Source organism: Pyrus communis, chromosome 15 (genome assembly GCF_963583255.1).
Source record: "Pyrus communis chromosome 15, drPyrComm1.1, whole genome shotgun sequence".
NCBI classification, from domain to species: Eukaryota; Viridiplantae; Streptophyta; class Magnoliopsida; order Rosales; family Rosaceae; genus Pyrus; species Pyrus communis.
The window spans coordinates 9,787,982-9,808,496 of record NC_084817.1 but is presented as its reverse complement, the minus strand read 5'-3'; the positions used below and the strand labels follow the sequence as shown (position 1 = coordinate 9,808,496).

Here is a 20,515-nt window from a genome sequence, read left to right as displayed (position 1 = left end):
TTTTGTAAGAATGATGTTTGAATGAAGATCTAAAAATGAACGGTTTGAATTATGAGAAAATATTTTGGAGTGAGCTCAAACGTACGTCAATGTTATATTTGACACTAACTAGCCTTTAGGATTGGTGGACACCAATTTTGAAACTCTTTTTTTTATATATATGTCAAACACATATTTGGGAGCCCTAAAATATTTAATTATGATTGTTTTAGTTTAATTTATATTGAGAAAACTAAGATTTTTTTTTTCAGGGAAAATTACAAATGGAAGTAAGATAACCAATTTCTGGGAACTATTTTGTTGCACCATTGCAATAAAATTCTTATTCCATCACTTACCCTAATGCACTGTGTGTTTTAGGTTCAAGGAACAGATTGTTAATCGTACAATTGTGTATGGACAGTCCCGCACCAGAGCAGGAATGTTGTTTGAGTATGACGTCGCTTTTTTCTTTAATCCGAGAAAATATATAAAACACATGAAACCAAGTTTACTGTAGAGAGAAAGAAGACAAAGATTTTTGAACTTTAATCCTTTGAATATTTAATCTGTATAATATTAATCTCTTTAAATATTTAAATATATTAATATGCACATTTTGATTTATTAATTTTGTTTAACTTCCTTCAGTTATATCCTTATAAATATACCTAAAATGAGAAAACCTTCAATAAAGAAAATAGTGACACATAAGAAGCATATTTGAATTCATTAGTGTACCAAAAATACATTAAAATGAATTGATGTACCTAAATGTTTGTTCCAAAATATATTATAATGACTTGTGATACACTTAAATGTATGTATCAAAATGTATGTATTAAAATGTATTATATTGAAGTGATGTACCTAAATGTATTACCCAATGAAAATATCAAAAAATAATAAATGACTTTTTTTTTATCAAAATATATTATATAATTATAACAATATATAATGATGAATGAAATGAAAATTAAGATTAAATGAAGTTAATACCTTAATATTAGGAAGAAAAAGAGAAATAAAATAAGTCTTCTAAAAAAAGGGACATATTCTTTGCTTTGTTTGACTTTTACAATAGCACTTGACCATATGTTGATGATCCTTACGTATGTCAAATAATCCACATTAATTTTAATTAAGCTCTCTACCTCATGTTAGTGGTCTATGGACCCCTTCCCTTCATTTTTTTGTGTCCCACATTTTTTTTTCCTCAATCGAGATATTTGAATCCATAAGATCATAACCAATTGCTGATCTGCATCAAATTTTGATGGATTGTTGTGATTCTGCTACATGATCGAGCAGAATACATGATCAATAGGGTATTCTTTTGCCTTGAAAATTTTGTGTTGCTATTGTTGATTTGAATAGCATATTGATAATTTAACAACTAATATATTATATTGTTGGTTCGACCGTCATGAATATATAATAAATCTTATCAGTGGTCTGCAAAACCATATATATACCATCAATGCAAAAGAAATTATGACTAGAATGTTGTCTTGTTTGAAAGTGTTTTTAAAATAAATAAAAGCGTTTTTGGAATCAATCTTTAGTAAATATGTAAATGAATTCTGAAAAAAAAAACACTTGAAGCTTCTTACAAGAAGCACATAAGTAGTGCTTTTGGCAAGTCGCATTTTAAGCTTTTGGAACCCAAAAATATTTTCCTACGTCACGCAAAGACACTTTGCATGACCTATGGAAGTTCTTCGTCACGCAAACTCTTTTTTTTTTTTTTTTTTTTTGACAAAAATATTTTTGATTTAATTTTTAATAAATATTGTAATTCAATTCTAAACAATAAATAATAAACCAAGAAAAAGTATTTAATTATAAACTATATGAAAATGTACGTACAAGATGTCCGAACAAAAAAAAGAAAAAACTACAATAAGTAGTCTTCTATGTTTGATACATCAGACTACTCGGTATCGGTTGGGCAAAGTGGCTGGGAGGTCGAAGGTGGAACAAGATTAGGTGCTGGCAGCTGGATTTGGAGACCGGACATCGCTAAGGCCTATACAATCATACTCATCTGGTCACCCTGGGCCCTTATCTGCTCGTTCTCGGCCTTTATCTACTCATTTTGGGCCCTTATTTGCTCGCTCTGGGCCTTTATCTGCTCGTCCTGGGCTGCAAGTTGACCTTTTAGGGTTGTCACTTCCTCCTTCAGGGCATTGACATTTCATGTGGTCGATTTGGAAGAGGATGCACCCGTCTCACGGCTGGAGCAGTAAATGCTGATAATGCGGGAGGCGCATTGTTCACACTCCTACGATGAGTGATCAACTACGACATCTATACACTTTTTGAACCATAAAAATATAACATTAGAAACTAATCCTTTCTTGCATTTGAAACTAGAAGAAAAAAGCAGAGCAAACTGAACAAATAAACCGTGTGTGAAAAAAGTAAAGAAAACTTAACAAACATTAACAGAAGATTAAAAAGTGTAATGAATCCAAGGCAGCACAATTGATTAAAAAGAGTCAAACCTAAACCAAGAGACCTATCCTAATCTGTCAAACCCCCAACCCAACTTTCTATTTGTTAGTCTGTATGTACATTTTGTGTATGTGCATGTGCATGTGCATGTGTGTGTTTGAGAGACAGAGGAGAGAGATGGTGGTGTTGCTTCCTGCAATTTAAAAATACAATATACACCAAAAAAGCCAGATATGTTTTGATAGTTTAAAATTTCTGAATGAAACTAACATACGTATTCTCCTCTGGGCAGGAATATGGGATTGAACAATCAAAGTTGCCACTTAGAAAAAACATATAGCACAGTAAAAATAAAGTAGAACCTACACACAATGGCCTTTGAAGTGCATATAAAATCTTCGTTTAATGATAATTTCCCAATCTACATATCTAGAAACTATCTAAACTTGATCTTTTATGTCGGCTCCCGCTAAAGCATTGCTTATCTGTTAATATATACGATATAATATGCCATATAGGGAATGCTCATCTGAGCCATATACCATGTGACCTCAGACATGGATGCTCCTATACAATTTTACCTTTGAATTAGAGATTCGTCTGTTGTACGCTTGTTTAATATTGAATTTGCATAAAATTAGCCTTTCAACATATCTGCTAAAACAAAACACAAACGAAAAGTAAATTGTAACTTGTTCTTAGAGTTTCTGACAAAACAAACTATAAAACAAAAGAATATAAGGTGATACCAGGCTTTCCAGATTTTAGCTTCTCTTTTCCATGACTCCATCCAAAACTGTACCTAATACATGGCGGCTAAGAAGAAGATAAGTTGATGTTTTCTGGTCGCTGAAGAGAAATCAAAACATTCAAGTTCCTTCTTCACCTCTTCAGAGAGATTGGCTAATCTAATAGACAAAACCAAGACTCTCATGACCACTGCTATATCAAACTATCTTCCTCAATTATATGAATTGTAGTTAAAACGAACGTAAAAATCCTCTTTAGAAGGTTATTGGAATTTCAAACATGCAGCGTGTTATGTATGAATCAGTTAACATAAAACCCAAACACGATAACAACAATAGTAACACAAATACAACGATTTAAATTCCCCAAAGCCATATGTATCTGCCTTTGGTTGTGGCTTTATTCATTCAAATTACCAAATTACACAATGCAGTTATCATAAACGGACATTTGGAAACGGGAAATATAACATGACACGAGATAAATTAGAACAAAACACAGCTCCTTTTATTTACTCATAATGTATGTATTGAATACTTCCCCTATACAGATCGGGAAAACGAATGTTGGTTATATGAAACACCCTAGATTAATGCTCACAAAATCTACAGCGCAAGCAAATAGAAGAACGTTCTTATCAATGTGCAACAACACTTGTATAAACTAATTTCCAAATACAAATACTAATACGATACAAGCATTGGGAAATTCCTACCAGTTATGAATTAAACTAACAAAAGCATGTCCTACATCGAAACACGAACAATAAATCCAACTAACGACTCAAACACTAATGATAAGACTAGCTAGACTGATCAAAGATGTATTGTAGTTCATATCAATACGGAAATGATGCGGATGAACCCAACTTCGACACTTGATCCTAAATCCAACCCACAAAATCAACAGGAGACAAACAAAAACAAAGAATTGTATTCATTGTTCTGTAGAAAAAGGTATGTAGGCTAAAAAATATATTTGTTATTGATACGTGAATGTGGAAAAATGGAAGAGAATGCTTATGGAAGAGAATGCAAATGGAAGAGAATGCTTATTTTTTCATTATGTTTCTCTACAAGATTACAAGGATATATATACATGATACAAATGTGTAGGTAGGACAAGGTAGCCGTCCTAGTGTGTAGGTAGGACAAGGTAGGACGGCTGTAGGACGGCTTGACGGCTGTAGGACGGCTAGTGTGTAGGTAGGACAAGGTAGGACGGCTGTAGGACGGCTTATTCTTCCAATAATAATATTATATACAATTACACAAGGACTCCAACCATATTCCTTATTTGTCTAACACTCCCCCTCAAGTTGGAGAGTGGATGTCAAGAACTCCCAACTTGCGTAACATACCCGAAAACTTTTCTTTCCCAAGAGGTTTGGTAAACAAGTCTGCCAACTGTTGTGCCGTACCCACATGCTTGGTCTCTATTGTGCCATCTACAATCTTATCTCGTATAAAGTGACAATCCATCTCAATGTGACGAGTTCGTTCATGAAAAACAGGATTGGCAGCTATATGTAACGCTGCTTGATTATCACAAAATAAAATGGAAGGACCATCCAAAGGAATGTTCAAATCCTTCAACAAAAAACGAAGCCAAACTATCTCGCAACAAGCACCTGTCATGGCCCTATATTCCGCCTCTGCTGAAGAGAGCGAAACGGTTTTCTGTCGTTTTGTCCGCCAAGAAATCAAAGAACCGCCCAAGAATACACAATACCCAGTAGTCGAACAGCGAGTGATAGGGCAACCTGCCCAATCAGAATCACAAAACGCAGTTAACTTGGTCTGGTTGTCAGAACGAAATAATAAACCTTGACCTGGAGTAGCCTTCAAATAACGAACAATACGAAGCGCAGCATCCATATGAGATATCCTTGGCTCGTGCATAAAACGGCTTAGAACATGCACAGAATAGGTGATATCCGGCCGAGTGATAGTGAGATATATTAACCGACCTACTAATCGTCGATACTTTTCAGGATCCTTGAGAAGTTCTCCTTTATCAGATAATTTTGTGTCATCCATAGGAAAAGCAATGGGTCGTGCTCCCAAAAAACCATAGTGCTTGAGAATCTCTAATGCATACTTGCGTTGAGAAATATAAATCCCTTGTTTGGAACGAGAAACCTCAATACCCAAAAAATATTTTAAATCACCAAGGTCTTTTATCCGAAAATGATCACGGAGAAAAGACTTCAGAGAATTAATGGCACTAGCATCATTGCCTGTAATCATAATATCATCCACATAAATGAGCAAAGCTGTGAAAGAAATACCAGACTTTTTAGTGAACAATGAATAGTCAGCTTTGGATTGTTGAAAACCGGCAGAAATGATGGCACTAGTGAATTTGGCAAACCATTGGCAAAAAGCCTGCTTAAGACCATAAAGTGACTTGTGAAGGCGACACACAAGATTCTCCCCCTGTCGCCGAAGACCAGGAGGAGGAGACATATAGATTTCTTCATGTAAGTCACCATGTAAGAAAGCATTATTAACATCAAGTTGATGAAGAGACCAAGACTGACTAGCAGCAAGAGCAAGAAGACAACGCACCGTAATCATCTTAGCAGTAGGAGAAAAAGTGTCATGATAATCAATACCTTCAGCCTGAGTGAAGCCTTTAGCAACCAAACAAGCTTTGTAGCGGTCAATAGAGCCATCGGAATTGTGCTTGAGTTTGTACACCCACTTACAACCAATGGGAATTTTGCCAGGGGGCAAGGAAGTTAAAGTCCAAGTATCATTAGCATGTAAAGCTTGAAGCTCCTCAGTCATAGCACGTTGCCAATTGGGGTCAGTGGCAGCCTCGGCAAAGGAGGAAGGCTCCACAGTCCGACTAACAGAGTTAATGTAAGAAAAATGCCTGGGAGAGTAACGGTGATAAGAGAGAAAATTACAAAGTGGATATCGCGTACCTTGTGTAGAACCGGGTTGCGAAGTCGAAGATGGGTGGGATGGCAGAATCACCTGCGAGCAAACGTAGTCTTTTAAATAGGATTGAGGTTTATGGGCACGGGAAGAGGTGCGGGGAAGGGGAGGATTGGTAGGTAGTGGGGGGTAGGGATGTCCGTGGGTAAAAGGGTGAAAGGTAAGGAAGTACCGGGGGGGGGGGGGAAGGAGGGGATGCCGATAGGGCAGGGGCATGGGGAGGAACGGGTAATGGGGCAGCAAGGGAATCTGTAGGAGGCGTGGAAGGGGAGGAAGGTGGAGGAGGGTGAGGCGTCGGGGCAGGAAGGGATGGGTTATATGTAAAGTCCAGAGGGGGTGGGATGGGTAGGGTAAGCGAAGAGGATGGGATAGGAGGGTGAGAAACGGCATAAGGGAAAGTAGTTTCGTGAAAGATGACGTCTCGACTAGTGAAAATGCGGTGATTGTCGAGATCGTAAAGGGTATAGGCCTTTTGTCCATGAGGATAACCGAGAAAAATGCAACGATGAGCCCGAGGGGAAAATTTGGTGGTGGGAGTGACAGAGGTGGCATATGCCAGACAACCAAAGACGCGAAAGTGGTCATAAGATGGGGTTTTCGAAAAGAGAACCTCAAATGGGGATTTATGATGGAGAAGACGGGTAGGGAGACGATTGATGAGATAAGTAGCGGTAAGAACACATTCCCCCCAAAACTTGATAGGAAGATGGGATTGAAAACGAAGGGCGCGAGCGGTTTCAAGAAGATGACGATGTTTTCTTTCAACAACGCCATTTTGTTGGGGAGTATAAACACAAGAAGTTTGTAAAAGCACCCCATGATCAGAGAAAAAACTACGAAGAGATAAAAATTCACCACCATTGTCAGTACGAATGCATTGGATGGTAGTGCGGAATTGGGTAGTGACATAAGCAAAAAAATCCTTAATTAATTGTTGAGTGTCGGATTTATGTTTCATGAGGAAGACCCACGTAAAGCGAGAAAAATCATCCACAATGGTTAAGAAATAATGAGCACCAGAAAGAGAAGAAGATTGACGATTCGGGCCCCAAATATCACAATGAATTAAAGCAAAAGGGAAAGTGGATGAAATTGAACTCAAAAGAAAAGGTTGACGAGTTTGTTTTGCCAACGGACAAACATCACAAATATGACTAGAATCAAAAGTGCAATTAAGAGAGCTAGATGCTAAAGCTTGCAAACGAGTGGAGGAGGGGTGACCAAGACGCCTATGCCAGAGGGAGGAGGGGATGGTAATGATGTTGCAGAGAGGTTGACGGGTGAGGAGAGAAGAGGTAAGGGCCACAAGGTAATACAGATCGCCACGTCGCTTACCCACACCAATCATCGCCTTCGAAACCAAGTCCTGCAAAACACACCAAGAAGGAAAAAAGGTTATGGAACACGATAATCCATCTGTAAGTTTACCAACCGATAAAAGGTCCACTCGGAAATTAGGGACACATAAAACATCCTTCAAAGTAACTGATGAATTTAAAGGAAGAGTGCCAGTAAAAGTAATGGGAGCGGAAGCACCACTAGGCAAAGAAACAGGTGGCAAATGTGAAGGAGAGCGATTAACCAAACATGAAGCGGAAGAAGTAATATGGTCCGTAGCACCACTGTCAAGAATCCATTGACCATGACGAGAGGTGAAAGGTAACAAACCTTGGGCAAAATCAGTAGTGAGCACGGCATTGGCCTGAGGAGGGGTGGTGGTGTCACGTAGAGCAGCTAGAACACGGGAGTGCTGCTCGGCAGAGAGGTCAGGCATGGCAAGCTGCAAGTCATGCAAAGTAGGCTGGGCCCCGTGCACTTGGTGGGTCGCTGAAGTAGAAGAGGAGGCAGGGGCCTGGGTGCCTTGCACGTGATGGGCCTGGGTGAAATTATGGGGCCGGGAAGCAGAAAACCGTGGCTGCCGGGGAGGACTGGAAGGTGCATGGCTGCGGGAAGAACTGGAAGCAGTGGCACGGCGCGGTGGTCGCCATGGTTGGCCATGGAGGGGATGGCCAACGGGATAGCCATGAAGTTTATGGCAGGTGTCTCGGGTATGATAATCAAAATTGCAATAGGTCCAGTGGAGGGGAGGACGAGCAGAGGAGGGACGGGACGGGCCACGAACAGCCATGGGAACGGCAGAGAAAGCTGCCGAAAAAAAATTAGGGCTAGGGTTATAAACCTGCTCTGTATACCATGTAGAAAAAGGTATGTAGGCTAAAAAATATATTTGTTATTGATACGTGAATGTGGAAAAATGGAAGAGAATGCTTATGGAAGAGAATGCAAATGGAAGAGAATGCTTATTTTTTCATTATGTTTCTCTACAAGATTACAAGGATATATATACATGATACAAATGTGTAGGTAGGACAAGGTAGCCGTCCTAGTGTGTAGGTAGGACAAGGTAGGACGGCTGTAGGACGGCTTGACGGCTGTAGGACGGCTAGTGTGTAGGTAGGACAAGGTAGGACGGCTGTAGGACGGCTTATTCTTCCAATAATAATATTATATACAATTACACAAGGACTCCAACCATATTCCTTATTTGTCTAACATGTTCAAACTTGTTATCAAGTTATCTGTATCAAACTTGTTCAGACTCCACGATGGTTTTCAATAATGTACTCCTTAGAAGACTTTCATCGTACAGGTGGTGGCCATGGGAACAAAGTCCCCTGAATCAATAATCTAACACCATTTTAGGAATACCCAGAAGCTAATTTGTTCAATTTCGTTACTCATGTTTTATGCGATAAATTAAATTCAGCAAACTAACAGCACAAAAGAAATTGAAAATAAAAGAACACGTCTAGATCTTGTAGAAGCAGAAATTCCAGGAGAGAATCGAGGTTGTGGGATTGGGACCTGGGTTCTTTGGGTCCTAGGAATTGGGATGTCGTCGAGGTCGGAGGATGGCTGGATGGGTTGTGTTGGTCACAGCGGCGGTGATGGGCTGGGTTCTCTGGGATGTCGTTAGAGTCGAGGGAGTTGAGGGAGTGACGGATGGTGGAGAGGTGGGAGTGAGTGAGGTAAGAGTCTGCGAAAGTGAGACTAGGGTACAAACTAACGGTTCAGATTGAATGATAAGTTATCACTCAATCTCGACGGTTGATTATAATTAGAAACGAATCGGTCTGAGACCCCGTTTTTCTAGGGTTTAGGAATTGGTCCATCCCGTAAATGACATGGGCTTGGCCCAACCCGCCCCGTTTATTTTCTAAAACATTTGGAACCGGCCCGTACCCGCCCCGACCCGCGATTCTTCTACCCGTTTGCCCACCCCTACATGTAATCATGCTTCATACTTGAGTTTGTAAAGATTTAAATTTGTATATTAACAAATATTTCTGGATTTAAAGATGGATTTTTTCTAATTTCTTCCATGGGAGCATGAAAATAGCAAAATAATTATAAAGGATAAAAAAAAAAAACCTTATTTTCCTAAGCATCTTAATACTTAGGGGTGAAAAAAAAATCCCAAAAATCCTGAAGCAAACCGAAAAAATACCGATCCCAAATCAAAAATGTCCCAAATCGATTTTCCCAAAATTTTCGGTATGCTACCCCGAAAAAATATCGAAATTTCGGTATGGGAATTGGGATTGTCTTCCCAATATTTCAGTATTCCCATACTGAATGGAAAATATATATTTTTAATTATATATATATAGGAAGCCCTTAAGGGAAGGGATCCCCATTTTTCAAAAAAAAAAATAGAGACACCATATTGACCGTTAGATTTAGCTTTAATGAAATTTTATAGCCTCTAATTTAATCTTAACCACAAAATTTCATTAAAACCAAATCTAATGGTCAAGAAGGTGTTCCCATTTTTTTTTTTTAAATGAAGATCTCTTCCTTTAAGGGGCCTGTACACACACACACACACACACACACACACACACACACACACACACACACACACACACACACACAGATAATGATATATATTATTTTTTAAATTATAGTTAGAGTTAATTTAAATCGTTGGATTGTTTCAAATTAATCCATGTCGTGTATTCCTTGTTAGGTTTTCTCCCCGTCGAGGACTCGAGTGTCATTTTAAACTTTCGATTTCATTTCTCCTCAGTCTCTCAGCTTAGCGCCTCAACCACTGAGAGAGCCCCCTCCTCCTCCTCTCTGTCTCAAATCTAACTCCGGCCAGCCAGTCACCGGCCGACCATCACAGGGATCATCCATCGCTGTCTCTCTTCGACGGTGGACCCTTCCTTCATGACATAGAGCCACAACCACCACCGGTATCTCTCTCGCGATTCTTTCTATCGCGACTCTCTCTCGCGATTCTCTCTTTCAGGAGTCTCTGACTTTCACGCGATTCTCTCTCTCAGATTCAGACACAGGTAAATAAATATGGGAATTAATTTAGGGTTTGAAATTTAATTTAGGGTTTGTGAAATTTTATTTACTAATTCCAGATTAGGGTTTGTAATTTTAGGGTTTTTGAAATTTAATTTTCGAATTCTAGATGAGGGTTTGTAAATTTAGGGTTTGTTTGGTTTCACATATTCTATTTAATTGATCTAATGGTTCTTGGGTTTTTGCAGATTGGTGAAGGTCCCTCTTTTGCTTTGCTTTGCTTCTGCAGCTTTTGTGCTGGAGTTTTATTTACCAACAAGTAAATTTCTCAGATGAGTTTTATTTACCAAATGCTTGAAACCCCATGATTAGTTGGCAATGAAGAAATTGTTTACAACTGTTCTTTTAACTTAAGTTAGATGTCTGTTCTTTTAACCTAGTCGTAATATATTTTGTTCATTGCTTGGGATACAATAATCAGGAACTTATGGATTAGAACTGTTTGCGTGGGATAAAATAATCAGGAACTTATATATTCTATTCTTTTAACTTAAGTTCGATGTCTGTTTTTATTTAGAACTTATGGATTAGAACTGTAGCGTGGGATAAAGTAATCATGAAACATTGACATAGGCATACAGATTAGAATTGTTTGTCTCCCACATTTGTGATGCGAACAGGCTAGACTAGAAAAGAGTGACCTGAACTTTTAGAATGTTGCACAAGATGTTGGCGGAGTTGTCAAATACTGTATGGTTTGTACTTATTGGTCATTGTGAACCTTCTGTATTTAAGCCTCTTGAGTTATAAATGGTTGCTTGTCAACGAACGTTTAAAATTTGAAGTCTATAGGTCGATTGTGTTGGGGATGGAATAAGACTACACTAATACAATGAAGTTGTCATTCCTCTAGTAAGTGGCGCTTTGCTGCTTTCACAATCCTTACAAAGTTGCATTTCATGAGGCATATTGCATTCCAGAACAATTATTTTCTTTGATTGGGTCCTCTTGTATGTTATGTCAGTTCCTGTTTTCTTTGATTGGGTCCTCTAGTAAGTGGCGCTTTGCTGCTATTCTGCATCGCCGAAAAGCCCAAAAATATTTCGGGATTCCCGATTGTCCCAAAATTGACACACCCTAATAGAAATCAAGGCGTGCTGGCCGTCACCTTGTCACATCCCGGCCCGAGAGCCTGAGCATGACCACTTCTCGGGCCCGACTCCACTGTAGCACGATATTGTCCGCTTTGAGCCCCCAGCACACCCTCAAGGTTTTGTTTCTGGGAACTCACACGAAAACTTCCCAATGGGTCACCCATCATGGGATTGCTCTCGCGCGCTACTCGCTTAACTTCGGAGTTCCGATAAAACCCGAAGTCAGTGAGCTCCTAAAAGGCCTCGTGCTAGGTAGAGATAAGAATATACATATAAGGATCACTCCCCTGGGCGATGTGGGATGTCACAATCCACCCCCTTAGGAGCCCAACGTCCTTATCGGCACACCACGGCCAGGTTTAGGCTCTGATACCAAATTGTCACATCACGACCCGGGCGGGACCACTTCCTGGGCCCGACTCCACCGTAGCATGATATTGTCCGCTTTGAGCCGCCAGCACACCCTCACGGTTTTGTTTCTAGGAACTCACACGAGAACTTCCCAGTAGGTCACCCATCATGGGATTGCTCTCGCGCACTACTCGCTTAACTTCGGAGTTCCGGTAGAACCCGAAGCCAGTGAGCTCCCAAAAGGTTTCGTGCTAGGTAGAGATGAGAATATATATATATATATATATATATATATATATATATATATATATATATATATATATAAGGATCACTCTCCTGGGCGATGTAGGATGTCACAAAAATACCGAAACTATTTCGAGATTCCTGAAAATTGGGATTTCCGAAAATTTAGTTTGGGATCGGTCTTGAAATTGAGAATACCGAAAATTTTGGTTTGAGAATCGGGACTAAGGTTTTGGTTCGGTATCCCATACCGAACCACCCTATTAATACTTCAACAATTTCAGCTTTTATTGGTTTGCAATAACAAGTACTAAAACACAATCTATGAAAGGGGAAAAAGGAAGAAACTTTGGGGTTAATTTTCTGTTCCTACATTTTCTCACCAACCAAACACGACCTAAGAAGCAAGAAACGGGAACCCCATTAACCCAATCCAAGAAACTACTAATAAAGCTTTAAAAAGTCAATGAAAGAGAAAAGCATGGAACTTACAGATCTGAGCTGAAGAAGAAGAAGGGCATATCTCAGTTGCTATTGAACTGCTTGAAGTTTTGAAGAAAACCCAGATGGCTTTTGGCTTTTGCTGTAATAAAGTGTGGATTATACGGTTGGATCTAGAGGTGGCAAACGGGTATAAGAACCGCAGGTCGGAACGGGTAATTAAGGTTCGGGGCGGATCCGGACCGATTTCAATTGTTTAATAAAGAAAACGCGACAAACCAGGCCGGGCCTTTGATATTTTAGGGGCGGACCAGGTCCAGATATATAGAAAAATGGGCCCGGACCGGCCCTTTTTAGACCAAATGGACAGACGAAACTGAAATGGAATCTAACATCCAATCTTCGCCGTTGATTTTACCCGATTCTACTCTCTCCCCTCTCTGATCGACTTCCACTCTTCTGAATCTGTCTTCTTCGGTTCTTCCGCTCTTCCGTCTTCGACTCTCTCCGTCTCTCGCCTTCACGCTCTGCTGTCTGTGACTCATGTCACTCAACTGTCTCTCCTCTCTGATCGAGTATTCTTCGATTCTTCTCCTCGACGACATCGGACATCCTACCCAGACTTAGAGAACCCAGGCACCCGCGGTCCCGCACCACCCATCTTCTCGATTCTCCTTCTCTCCTCCCCAACGACATCACCGCCGTCGCGACCACCAACACTCCATCGCCGCCGCCAGTTCAGGTGAATTTTTTACTGTTTGCTGAATTCTTCTATTTTTTGTGTTCTTTTTGTTCCGGATCTAACTAATTCTTTTTATTTAGTATGTATTTTGGGGAGGAATTGTTAAGTGTGTGAATTTTGGACCAATTTGGTAATTGTTTATCTAATTGGTGATCTGGGTTCTTCGGGATTTTTCAGTTGGCTCGGGCTTCCGCATTCTCCTTTCCTTTGGACTCGTATACGGAAGCATTATAAGCTCAACTGCTCAAGTATCTCCAGACTCCAAGTACCTCCTTTCCTTTTTTTTTATTTCAACTGATGCACTTTTTTATTTTATGAGATAAATTTGTTTTTTTTTTAATTACAAATTTGTATTGGGTTGGTTTAAATTTTTGTAGATTTTAATAGGTAATGTGGATTTTAATCGATATTGGTCAATTCGATTCCGAAAATTAATTTTTTGTATTCGTTTGATTCCAAAAATTATTAGAATTTGTGTATTTTCTTTGTATTCATGAAAGAGTAGTAATAATCGAATTAATGAATTTATTCGAGTATGATTCCTGGTTCAGATGTCTTCTGATTTAGGTGGTATGAGGCTATGAGCCATTGTTGAAACCCCAGCCAGTGTAATTACCATTGCTAAAGTAATTTGTGCAAAACTGGAACCCATTGTTTTCTATCAAATGCAAAAACTCAAGGGATGGAGTGGTGAAATTTAGAGGATAGAGGGGATGAAACTTGAGTTGTGGATACATAATTAGTAATGTGGGTTCTTTTATAAGCAAATTAATCATCTGTGCAGCTGCTCTTTTTTTTTTTTTTTATCTTTTCTTCAATCTGTGCTGCTGTGCAGTTGCTGTAAAACATCAGTTTTTTTTTCTTCAATCTGTGCTGATGTGCAGTAGTTCCCTAGCCTTAGAGTTAATTGTATCTGTCATTTATAAATAGAACTATAACCAAAAAAAAAAAAAAAAAAAGGACCCGTGGATCCGGCCCGTTTCAACCGGGCCAGGTAAGGTCCGGTTCCTATGTTGAAAACTGTAATGCCAGGCCCGGCCCGTGCCCACCCCTAGTTGGATCCTTGAGGTTCTGAGTATAAATTCGTCCGCTAAACCTCTCTCTTTTCTCTTTAAGTTGGTTTACCTTCCACTTCGGTTCTGTCAAACTTTACAGGCTCCATTTTCTGCAATTCAGTCACTCAAGTTTGTAAAATCTTTCACTTTAGCATCTCAAAGATCCAATTCTCACAGTTAACTCCCCATATATTTATTTAGTTATTCCTCATCCTGATTTTTAGTTTTCTATTTTGTGTAGGTGACCCTCCGAAGTAAGAAGGGCCAGTCTTCTGATACCATTGTCTCTCATATATTAGCTGAATTCAATCTCTCTCCAGCCCTGCATATTTTTTTTGTGCATCTGAAATTTTGCTTTGTGGATTTAAATAAATGGCCACCAATGCATCTGGGTTCTTCACTGCTCCTACAGTTCCTAGCCAGAGGAGGAAGATTCAGCCTTCAATACGCATTTTTGGATCTGGGTTTCCTTTTCCTGAGGGAATCTCCAAGAGGGTATTCTGCTCCAGCACTTTTGAAGGCGCAGAGAAGCATGTTGGAGCTTCCACTTCTGAATCTCGATCACCCAAGTGAGTTCAATCTCCATTCTTTTATTCTTTTTAGTGATTTTGCCCCTCATTGTTTTGTATGTTGGATTTTGCATTTGATTTATTATCTTTGTTGGAAAGCTTCATGATTTGCATTTAGTCATAAAGTTCTTTAGTTTTCTGGTTTTACTTGTATATGCTAGATTTGTTTAGATAAGTAGGATTCAAGTTATGGTTGGCTATAGCATGCCAGTGCATAGCCATTTTCTGTATGAAAGGGATGGGGAATAAATTCCCCTGTGTAAACTTGTGCTGCACAAAGTTTTTAAATTTTGGTTTGGATATATTATCACTAAGGATTTGGAATTGGATGATCTTATTCATCTCCATTGCAGTAGGATTTACAAGGCTTAAGCAACGAAGCCTGCTACAATCGATTCCAAAATCAAGCTGACTTTTTAGTAACTACAATCAATTTAAAGCTAAAATTTGGGGAAGTATACATATACATAGATGATTATGGCATAGTAAAGTAACTGTCTAACAAATCAATTTTAGGACTAACTAGAGGATGCAACTAAGTTAGAAGCGTTTTCATTGATGTAAGTCAGATTACAGGCATGAGCTTAGGTGAATCAGTATTTGGCAAAAATATTAGATTTCCTTTTGATGATACTTCTAGATTAGGTTTTGTATTGGTTTTTAAAGATTGCTTGTATCACTGTTCTTCCGATGGCTTCGCCATCTGTCTGCTCTTTGTCACATCCCGGCCTGGGGCGGATCACTTCCTGGGCTCGCTCCACCACCGTAGCACGATATTGTCCGAAGGGGGGTGGATTGTAACATCCCATATCGCCCAAGGAAGTGATCCTTAAATGTATATTCCCATCCCTACCTAGCACGAGGCCTTTTGGGAGCTCACTGGCTTCGGGTTTCGTAGGAACTCTGAAGTTAAGCGAGAAGGGGGCTAGAGCAATCCCATGATGGGTGACCCACTGGGAAGTTGCTCGTGAGTTCCCAAAAACAAAACCGTGAGGGAATGGTAAGCCCAAAGCGGATGGAGCAGGCTCAGGAAGTGATCCGCCTCGGGCCGGGATGTGACATCTCTCTCCCACTTAAAATAAGAGAATGTTTTGGATGATGGAAGGGAAATAAAGGCAATAATCATGAACAAAACTAAAATTTTATCTTATCAGTTTACCACTAACTTTTTTCTTGCCGATTGTCGTCTGGTTATCTTATGAACCCCAGAAAAAAAATTAGTTTATCAAATGAAGGATTTATTTTTTTCCTTTTCTTGCATTTGGATTGTCTTTGCGCTTTGTAGCTATCTTCTTTAATGGCTTGGTAAAGGGTGCTAAATGTAGAACATGACCAAATTACCAAATTCCTTTATTGAATGCCTAGTGTGTTATTGAACTTTGTCCTGAATGAATTGGTTGTTTATTTCTGTTTTTGTAAAATCTAAAATTTAATTCCTACCAGTGGCCCATGGCTTTGGACGGATCTTTTAAAATTGTCTCCTGCATCTAATTCTAATTGTTCTTGGTTAAAGCTATCCCAAGTTGGACCGTGGCCACTGCTATGTGTTTTATGTAAGCAAAGTGCCTTTGCCCAGAGCCACAGTCAGTACTGGGATTGCATTTTAGTTAAATGGGGGGTATGAATACAAGCTGGTAAATGATAATCTGTCTGATCTTAAATAATTTCTATTTTATTTCAGGCTTGTCAGCAAAGGCTGCAAGTTAATTGGATGCGGCTCAGCAGTGCCCAGTCTTAAGATTTCAAATGACGATCTTTCGAAAGTAGTAGATACTAACGATGAATGGATATCTGTTCGCACTGGGATTCGTAATCGACGAGTTATTTCAGGTCACGTTATACTTTTCTGTGCATGATAATGTCATAAATTTGGTAAACAGTTTGAGGTGGCTTAGCCTGTGTTGAGCCTCTTTTTTTAAATTGCATGCTATGAGTTTAACTTAGGAAATTCAGCTTCATAGTCTCATACTTGTGGTGCATATGCACTGCATTACAAGAGGAAACAATCTGTTGGACCTCTCAGGTTGACGATTTGAATCTTGCCTAGGATGAGGTTCGTCAGATAGCGCCTTGCATGACCTTTCTGTCGCTATTGAACAAAATCTGTTACATAGTACTATGGCTTCACCATTCTATTTGGACAACTGAAACTATAAGCATATGGCGAGGTTTGAGCTGATTAATGCTGGTAGTGTAAGATGTGTAAGAGCCTAAGAAGGACTTTCCTATGTTGTACTGGATATTTGAATGCTTTTACCTTTTATCTGAACACTGATTTTAGTCAAATATGTGTCTCTTTTCTCGTCCTCATTTTTAGGTCTAGTGGATATTTTATGTTACCCATTCTATATAATGACATTCTTCTTGTAAAATTACAGGCAAAGAGAGCCTGACAACGTTAGCGGTCAAGGCAGCGCATAAAGCTCTTGAGATGGCACAGGTTGATGTTGATGATGTGGACCTGATCTTGGTGTGCACATCTACGCCTGATGATATCTTTGGCTGTGCCCCTAAGGTATGTAGATCATTGGGTGGTATGTGGATTAAGTCGTCAGGATTTAAAAAAAAAAAAGGGGATTGAGCTTCACAGAGGTGTGCATTATATGATTGTTTTGCCAATATTGATTCTCATTATATTTTATTGTCCATGTTTTTAGGGGCTTATAAATCTTTAGGTGATGAACAAAATTTCATCTATCTAGGTGTGTATTTATTTGTTATGTAGAAGAAAAATAAAAAGTAACAGATCGTTGCAAGTTTCATTAATTTATAAAGGGGTTCTATTTCAGACAGAAGTAGATTCTTGTATACTTGTGGGCATCTATGTCTGAGAACTTTAGAAGAGTTCCCATTAGCGCAATTCAACTGGACTGGACTGGAGTTTTGTACTAGATGTGACATGCTTTTTTTGGTTTGTTCAGTATTTGGTCGAACTACCGCTGGCTGACTTTTAAAAACTGTAGCTTTTGAAGGTCTCTTCTTTATATTCCTAGTAGGTTATTTTATTGATTAAGTTTGTTGTGCTTATATAGTTTTATGCTTTTTCCATGGCACAAACTTTAACCAACCACGTGAACTATACTGGACTATATTGATCACGATTCACACGTGATATAGAACGAACAACTGAGTGTTACTCTATTTTGCATGTTAGAAACCCCCGTGTAGTGCAAGTGGAGCTAAATATTGATGTTGTTGAGCTTTGCAATTTAATGAATGCTCGAGCAAAAATTCAAACTCTTAGTGCTTATGTTGTTTAATTAATACAATAAATGCTTACATTTTTTCAATTTGTATTATATTGTAATTTCAGGTTCAGAAAGCACTCGGCTGCGCAAGGAATCCTTTAGCGTATGATATTACAGCTGCGTGTAGTGGATTTATTTTGGGTCTAGTATCAGCGTATTGTCACATTAAGGGTAACGACTTGGTTTACTTTGCTCTAAGGATGCCCGCTGTTATTTCCCATGTTTAATTGATTAAACTATATCGTGCAAACTGCAGCTGGTGGATTTAAAAATGTTCTTGTTATTGGGGCTGATGCTCTTTCTCGGATTGTTGACTGGACCGATAGAGGAACGTGTATTCTCTTCGGGGATGCTGCTGGGGCTGTATTAATACAGGTGTGTTTACGTTGCATAATGAATTTTTGGCATATATCTAAGCACTGGTTTTCTATATAACGGCATCGAAGTCCCTCTCAGCTTCTAACTTTGGACTTTGCTTTATTTGGCGTTAATTTTCTTTCCATTTTTCAGAAACTCATACCATACTATCTTAATATTGTCATTTCCAGAATGGATCGAATAAATTATTAGCAGAGATTTCATTCTACACATTTCATTGCACTTAGCAGAAATTTCATAATTGTGTAGGCCTGCGATGGTGAGGATGACGGTTTGCTTTCTTTTGATGTGCATAGTGATGGTGAAGGATACAGGTTTGCGTTTTCTTGATTTCTATGTTTGTTTTATGCACCTTTTCAGCAAGTACAGTATTTTTCTGATACTGACCGATCACTCTCTTTGCAGACATCTAAATGCCGCCTTGAAAGAAAATGAAACAGACGATGAGTTGGGTTCTAATGGTTCAGTCCTAGGCTTCCCTCCAAGACAAGCTTCATATTCCTGCCTTCAAATGAATGGTAAAGAGGTCTTTCGCTTTGCTGTGCGTGTTGTGCCACAGTCAATTGAGTATTCCCTTGCAAAGGCTGGTCTCTCTGCATCTAGCATTGATTGGTTACTGCTCCATCAGGTATGACGAATGATATCTTTGGGAAAGTTTACCCCAGGTTTTATTGATTAAACGATTTCTCTGCTCTACCGTCAATTATAGCTACCGATTATCATTTAACTACAATTTATTTCCCACATTACGTTTAATTTCAGAAAATATTTAGGCATGGAAAATAGACATACGGCAAGTAACTTCAGCCTAATAATTTTTTACTCCCAAAACTATACCAGCCTGTCATATATGTCCATTGAACTAAACTGGTACACTATTGAGAAATAATGCTTACATTTTCATTTTCTTCGTAATGGGAAGTTTGAACGAATGTAGCACTTCAAGGGAGCTTCTTAATGACCTAAGGTTTTCCTTGCAAACAAGCGACGTGGTACATTTTGTTCTGATATGACAAATCAATAATGCAGGCAAACCAGAGGATCCTTGATGCGGTTTCTACTCGCTTGCAAATCCCATCAGAACAGGTGATTTCAAACTTGGCAAACTATGGCAACACGAGCGCTGGTTCCATACCGTTGGCATTGGACGAAGCTGTGAGAAGCGGGAAGGTGAAACCAGGCCATACTATTGCAGCTGCCGGTTTTGGAGCAGGTCTGACTTGGGCTTCTACCATTTTCAGATGGGGTTGAAACTCGAAACCTCACCTCCTGCCAATACAGAACACAAACGTCGTCCTAGCCGTATGAAGCGCGGTTTAGCAATTCTTGCATCACGTTCCAAATGTATTAGGTATTGTTGCATCAAATCTCCATCAGCGCCCTTTCATTTGTTTTTTAGTTTTTGGCACCCTCAATAAGATTCTATTGTTTTTCGTCGGTCCAATAATTTATTTGTTTTCTGTTTCTTGAGTCACAAGCCAAGGCTAAAATAACAATTCTAATGCTGCAACGAAGACAGCTACTCTATGTCTCATGTTTGAATTGAGCATGTTTCAAAACTTTTGTTTTTGACAAACAATATGATAATAGCGTAATTTGAAGTTTAATCATCCAAGGGTCGGGATTTGAACTTGGAGGCGGAGCACATTGCTCTAGTTGCTTTGGCCGAATCCAAATTTAGGAACATTTTTCTCAACATTTTGTTTGGATGAAGAAATTTCAGATTATTAACAAAGTTTGAAATGACAGAATTTTATTTTTTAAAATTTGTGAATTTTCTTGTTTGATTAACTTAAAAAAATAATTGAATTTGAATTTGGAATCTTTTATTTTTAAACTCTCACTCATAGAAATTTAAAAAGGAAGTTCTAACAAAAAGCTCACGG

The 20,515-nt window shown here is 39.0% G+C and overlaps 1 protein-coding gene and 1 long non-coding RNA gene across 5 annotated transcripts; one reads left to right on the top strand and one right to left on the bottom strand.

Moving 5' to 3' along the window:
- Nucleotides 1-1,814: 1,814 nt before the first annotated feature.
- LOC137718506 (uncharacterized) lies at nucleotides 1,815-9,119 on the bottom strand. 4 transcript variants are annotated; one of them, XR_011065889.1, is made up of 4 exons: nucleotides 8,997-9,119; nucleotides 3,186-3,344; nucleotides 3,018-3,093; nucleotides 1,815-2,296 (listed from the first exon to the last, which is right to left on the bottom strand). It is a non-coding gene; the product is annotated as an uncharacterized lncRNA (long non-coding RNA). The 4 variants fall into 4 exon arrangements; XR_011065890.1 differs by having other exon boundaries at nucleotides 3,018-3,090; nucleotides 3,186-3,238; XR_011065887.1 differs by lacking the exon at nucleotides 8,997-9,119 and having other exon boundaries at nucleotides 3,186-4,125.
- A 3,943-nt stretch (nucleotides 9,120-13,062) lies between these two features.
- On the top strand, nucleotides 13,063-20,230 carry LOC137718344 (beta-ketoacyl-[acyl-carrier-protein] synthase III, chloroplastic-like). The gene is made up of 10 exons (XM_068457872.1): nucleotides 13,063-13,379; nucleotides 13,557-13,644; nucleotides 14,676-15,003; nucleotides 16,685-16,833; nucleotides 17,382-17,518; nucleotides 18,317-18,422; nucleotides 18,508-18,626; nucleotides 18,879-18,943; nucleotides 19,035-19,257; nucleotides 19,659-20,230. Exons 3-10 carry the CDS (start codon nucleotides 14,807-14,809, stop codon nucleotides 19,878-19,880), a joined length of 1,218 nt encoding a protein of 405 aa, XP_068313973.1. The 5' UTR covers nucleotides 13,063-13,379; nucleotides 13,557-13,644; nucleotides 14,676-14,806; the 3' UTR covers nucleotides 19,881-20,230.
- The last annotated feature ends 285 nt before the right edge of the window (nucleotides 20,231-20,515 follow it).